Source organism: Bactrocera dorsalis, chromosome 1 (genome assembly GCF_023373825.1).
Source record: "Bactrocera dorsalis isolate Fly_Bdor chromosome 1, ASM2337382v1, whole genome shotgun sequence".
In the NCBI taxonomy this organism is placed as follows: domain Eukaryota; kingdom Metazoa; phylum Arthropoda; class Insecta; order Diptera; family Tephritidae; genus Bactrocera; species Bactrocera dorsalis.
In genome coordinates, this window is record NC_064303.1 from 33,729,280 (window position 1) to 33,735,519 (window position 6,240).

The following is a 6,240-nucleotide window of genomic DNA, read 5'->3' on the forward strand; positions in this document are numbered from 1 at the left end:
CCACGGGAAAATCAACCGATATTTTCCCATTTCCAATTCTTAGCGAATACGATGTAAATTGTTTTCGGCAATGTCATTTTTGTTCCTATCTTATAATTGAATTTGAAGTCTGATATGTCGAAATGATCATCACGAAAAGTGTTCGAACTTCAGTGGCATGCGAAGTAGCTATCGCGTCGTCCATCATTTGATTCCAGTGATTTTCATATTCTAGTAACTGTTATTTCTGGCATGCTTCTCAAAAAGTTGAACACAACGTACTATTCATACTACGCAATGACTCAAATGAAATTGAACCACCTACATTTATACAAAACCAACCGAAGCTAAAAGCAACCGTAATTTTTCGTGTGGATTATATAAATTCGTCCTAATGCATTAGTTGAGAACACACCTTAATGTCCATCTACTGGTTAACCTTTTTTCTGCGTAACCATTTCTTCAACGATGCATTCCATGTACAATATCAAGCCATTTCCGAATAGAGCAATGTTCTTGCAAACGGATCACTGACGAAAGTTGAGAAAGAACTCGTTAATGTTAATTTTGTAGCTGGCGTTGCTAACACTGGCTTACTGTATTCCATGGGTTGAAATACTCGTATGCTCTTTGGCCATTCTCCAAATGAACTGCGAGAATGGCGGCTATGCTGCTGTTGCTTCCTTTTCGATTTCACCAAACTGCAATATTCAACATTGATATGAGTTTTCAATGTCAATTAGACATTAGTGCTGAACATACATAGTACGATCCAAGAATGATAGAATACAAGATTACGACAACCGCCATTATGAAACGTCATAGTTGCGTGTTGAGAAGAACAAGAGTGAAAAACTGTCAAATGGCTTGCAAATTGTAAACAGAAAAGTGTACACTTTTGTAAATTCGCAAAATATTAGTAATTCTTTCGATTTTAATGAAAAGTTTTAGTGAAGCGATTGAATATTGTTGAGTGAAAAGATTTGAATCATTTCTAAAGAAATATGTCGGCCTATTGATAATAAAATTGTCTATTAAGTTGTGATTCAAATGGAGAAGACGTTTCTTGTGTTGTATATAAATATATACATATATTATATGTTCAGATGTATCAGATGTATGAAATTATGATAAAAGAATTGTGAAATTAATTAATTAAAGAGGATTTAGTATTAAATATATCATTTCTTTTGGAAAATAACACCCATTTTTTGGCAACTTTTAAATCGGCCGAAAAACTGACAAAAACTCGTTTTCGATCCTTTAATTGCATAATAATTATTACAACAAGCCACTGCACATTTCATTTTAAAAAATTAATATATTTATGCTTAGAAATTTAAATAAATATAACAGTACACTTTCACTGGTTTTCTTCATTTGAACAATTTCCACACATGCTACTCTATTTATTGTGGATGTGCCTAAAAGTACTTACATATATCTTTTCTCGCAACAATATTCTAAACATTCCACTGAAATTTTTCCTGCAAAGACGAATGAATTAATATTATTTTTGGAATTTCCAAAAGTGTTTACTTTTCTGTTTACAATTTGTATGCATTTCTATGCTTGTTCTTCTCAACGCACAAGTGTGACGTCAAGAAATTGTTGCACAATGTATTTGTTTTTGTAAGAATTGTCAAGAGCTAAACCGAAAAAAACTAACGGTAAACTAGTGTCGTAATCTTGTATTCTATCATTCTTGGTACGATCCATGTGTTGTCAACTTCTATATTCACTTTTCTTAGTTGAATGCTGAATGTTCTGCCATTGTCGTCTGGTGAGCGACGACGATAGAGTGGATATATGTCATTTCCAGTTTGTGTTTCCGGAAGGAAAACACGTGGATAATGTTTCGTGCATTTATTGTCAGACATACAATCCGAAGTGGGATTATGGTGTTTGCATGGTCCATGAACAGTGCTGGTTTTTACCACTTCGTATACTTCTGGATCTTTCTCTGGATCAGGAATTTCCGCAGAAATGATTTCATCAATTTGATCTAGTGTAACCACCACATATGTATACGTTGCTTCAAGATAAAGTCTATCAAATATTGTAACTGTTGTTTGAAAAGTCGTGCTGTGACATCGTGACGATCGCTTGCTGATTGACCGCGATCCATAATTCTGCACGCATGTTATCGCATTCTGGGAGTACTCGGTCATGTGCCTTGGGCTGCCAATGTATGTTGATGGCAAAAAAACGCCGACCGAAAACTATTAGCGCGACCTCTTCGTGTTATCGTAAGAAATTTCAATCTGTAATTGAGCATTTTGTGTGAAACACACATAACGTTTTCACTCAATAATTTTAATTTTTTTTTTTGAATAGCCGGAATAAAGAAAGAAAACGACATATTTGAATGATTCAAGAATTGAAAAACAAAGCAAACAATATTAAAAAAAAAAAGTTTTGTATGAAAAGGTAACCTTTTGGAATTTTTCAATGCCCGATCAACAGTAAACATTCTCTGAAAAGTTCATCAATATTGGTTCAGCCGTTCTCGAGCCTTAGCGTTACTAAGAAACAAACATGCATTCGTTTTTAGGGGAAAAAGAAAAGGACTGTTTTTAGGGTTTTTTTCTGCCAATCATCCGAATTTTTCTCGCTGTAAAAATTATCAATGAACTTCAACGAACATTAGAAAAAAAAAATTGCCAAATTGGTTCAGGCCTTGTTGAGTTATGCGCTTAGCAACACATTTTGCGATTCATTTTTATATTATAGTTTTGTTAAACTTTGAGATGGAAGCTACGAATTTTGGTAGCATATTCATTCTGAAGAAGAGCCTGTTTGTCTTTTATACATACATACTTATGATATGCATATATTTTGATGGTTATTGGTACTATTAAAATTCTAGTTCAAAATTTTGATTCTTATAATTATGAGTATACGAGTATATATGTATGTAGTAAAACTTTGTTCTTAATTTATTCCTAAAAATCTCCCTTGGACCCAATACACTTGTGATAACGTTTTGTCCAATCGTTGAACCATTTGTAGAAGTTAATTACCGGAATAGCCTTCAATACGCGTAGAGATTCACGATTAATGTGTTAAATTGAGTCAAATTTTCCTCGAAGCGGTCATTTGTTTGTTTCTTCTTCTTCTTAATTGGCGTAGACACCGCTTATGCGATTATAGCCGAGTCAACAACAGCGCGCCAGTCGTTTCTTCTTTTCGCTACGTGGCGCCAATTGGATATTCCAAGCGAGGCCAGGTCCTTCTCCACTTGATCCTTCCAACGGAGTGGAGGTCTTCCTCTTCCTCTGCTTCCCGCGGCGGGTTCCTTATTTCGTTTGCCATGGTCGTCATCAAATGGGGGGTCTCTCATCCGAAGCTGGTTCTGACTATTCACTGGGGGTGTTTTTTTACGTGGCGGGTCCCAAACCCAGCGCACAACCCTATGCAGGGGATGCTTCGCCTTCTCACGTTAGCTCGCCTTCAAACGGATGTTCTTAGGCTACCCAGAGGATACTTGGTCAAAGACCGGAAGTCGTGAGCTGCTTGAGTCACATGTAAAAGAATCGTTTCTGGCCACTCCCAAGTGAATGGCAATCAGAGAACTTTCCTCACTTGCGTGAACTTCTACACATGACTCCTCCTCCATTTGTTTGTTTAGTTTGGCGAAAAACTCGCGAAGAATCAATGCAGTATTCGAAGGTGTTTTTACGTGGTGCAAAAACAAGAGCTGTCGGCCCATACGAGTATTTCAGAATGTTTTCACTTATTTTCCCGAAATACCAATGATATCAGAAAGATCTCTGACTATTAATTGTTGACCAATTCCTTTATTTTATCGACGTGTTTATCATCAGTTGATGTTATTGGCCGCCCTGGACGTGGTTCATCGTCAACTCATTCTCTTCACCCGTTGAGTAATTTATAACAATTAAAAACCTTTGCTCGCGAAAAATAATTATTACTGAAGACCTTTTTCGACATTCTGAATGTTTCGACACGAGAAGTTTTCTGCCGCTTTTAAAATTGAGTGGAATTTCTTTTTTGAATAATTTCACTCATCGTTAAAAACTCCGAATGCACTTCAGAAAGACAAGTGTATACTAGACACTAATTACTATTTTGATCCATCTTTTGGCACAAATGTCACTAATAATCATACCGACCTAGAAAGAAAATATTTCGAAGTACAGGTTTTCGCGCAAAATTTAAATTAAAAAGTCTTAATATTTCTTACCCATATAAATATATAGTATAATGAACTAATTTTTGCTTGTCTATCCTTTAAAAAACAAACTATTCTTTTCTTTTTAGCTTTACCTTGTAAACCCGAAATGAAGTCAAATGTACTGTGCGGCACAAAGCCAGCTGACCAACTGGTTTCACCTTCAGTGGATTTTTCAAGCGCCTTTTCTTCCAATCATAAATCACATCTTTATGAAGTTTGCTGGACGTATCTCCTTTCAAGGATTATACATGTTATTTAGGTGACCTGAGCGTCTGCAACCATTGCCTCATTACTTGATATACTCGTAAAGTAGAAACGAAATTATTCCGCATTAAAGTGGTAGGTTTCCAAATTTTGACAACTTTAGCTTACGTACGACTGGAAGTATATGAGAAGATAAACCAGAGATGCCTTTGAAGGTATAAAGTATGTATAAGTAGTGACAACAGTAGAAAATCTGTGGTGCATATATAAATGAATACTACGTGAAGAAACATTTCGCCCCCGTTAAGTGGCCAACATACGATTTAAAGATACAACTGCAATATTGCGGTGAGTTCGTCCAAATGCCATCACATACATATGTACATATAATTTAAACAGAAAGGAGCTGAAAAGTTGTACCTCCGTTTGAAACGATTAATTATAAAAGGATACCAAATAGATACCAGAGAATTATTTAGTAAGTTCTTCAAATGAATTTGAGAATGAAATATTCTGAATCCTTTAATTTTTTCTGCAGAACTATATGAAGGGGTTTTTGAAATAAAATGGCGACAAAGTTTCACATAAAATGAGTTTTACAACCGAAGCTTTGAATATCGGATGGAACAAGAGGAATATGCTAAGAGTATTACTACAAGATATTTAGTTAAGAGTGCTTGCATGTTTATAATACAATAGCTTCGCCCATTTATTTTAATTCGTGATATGTGAATGTATGTTTGTATCGAAATATGTACTGTTAAAACGTAAAATATGTATTTATTTTTGTACTGAATCGTTACTAAAAAAAATACATAATAAAATGTTTGAACATATATGAGTTTGTGTTTAAGGTCGTAAAAGGTAAGTAAGATATTCATTTCTGAAACAACTAGATTTGACAAAAAAAAAATAATCACACCGCCTTTTAAAATCTAAAAAGTAGAGGCTAGCAAATTAATTCTTTGTTTTTGCAAAATTGTCGTTCACTAATTAATTTCGTTTCATGACAACAGCTGATCTTAATGATTTTTTTTCGCAGCCAACTTCATTCTTGACCACTTTACCGTTATATATTTGAACAGCTTGTTTGTAAAAGCTTAAAAAGTTTTGTTGAATTTTGCTTGGTGCCCTATCGAAAATGGAAAACCGCATTTTCTGCATACTTTATTGTTTTTAAGGGTGATCCATTTCGAGATTTCCCTCTTTTTTAAAGAAAAAGCACAGAAATTTAAAATTTAATGGGCAATGTTTATTATCATTCGTTTCATGACAACAGCTAATCTTAATGATTTTTTTTTCGCAGCCAACTTCATTCTTGACCACTTTACCATTATATATTTGAACAGTTTGTTTGTAAAAGCTTAAAAAGTTTTGTTGAATTTTGCTTGGTGCTCTATCGAAAATGGAAAACTGCATTTTCTGCATCCTTTTTTGTTTTTAAGGGTGATCCATTTCGAGATTTCCCTCTTTTTTAAAGAAAAATCACAGAAATTTCAATTTTAATGGGCAATGTTTATTATCATTCAAAAGAAAATTATTTAGCGTGAATTTCTTCAAGATTATCTCTTTCAAATGTTTGACGCGGCTATAATATATAAATGCCCAATCCTTTAAGTACAATATTCGGTGACTCGTTCGAGCATTTCAACTGGTAACTGACGAATAACACGCGTGATATTTGGCTCTAAGGTCTCAATCGAAGCGGGACTCTCCGCTTAAACTTTAGTATTTACCTATCCTCACAACAAAAAGTGAGAAGGAGTGATATCACATGATCTTGTTGACCAATTGATCGGGCGAGAACGTGAAATTATCTTATCACCGAAGTGTTCTCTCAATAAATCTATTGATTGATG

General features: G+C 34.6%; 1 protein-coding gene across 3 annotated transcripts in view; it reads left to right on the plus strand.

The window, feature by feature from the left end:
• LOC125780339 (hemicentin-2-like) overlaps positions 1–5,376 on the plus strand; it is a 98,988-nt gene extending 93,612 nt beyond the window's left edge. The window contains exons 12-14 of one of the 3 annotated variants that reach the window (XM_049462547.1): positions 4,264–4,486; positions 4,545–4,859; positions 4,920–5,376. In XM_049462547.1, the coding sequence (XP_049318504.1) occupies positions 4,264–4,436 (173 nt within the window). In that variant the 3' untranslated portion in view covers positions 4,437–4,486; positions 4,545–4,859; positions 4,920–5,376. Of the gene's footprint in view, positions 1–4,263; positions 4,860–4,919 lie in introns of all 3 variants that reach the window. The other 2 variants (XM_049462548.1, XM_049462546.1) reach the window with 2 other exon arrangements.
• The last annotated feature ends 864 nt before the right edge of the window (positions 5,377–6,240 follow it).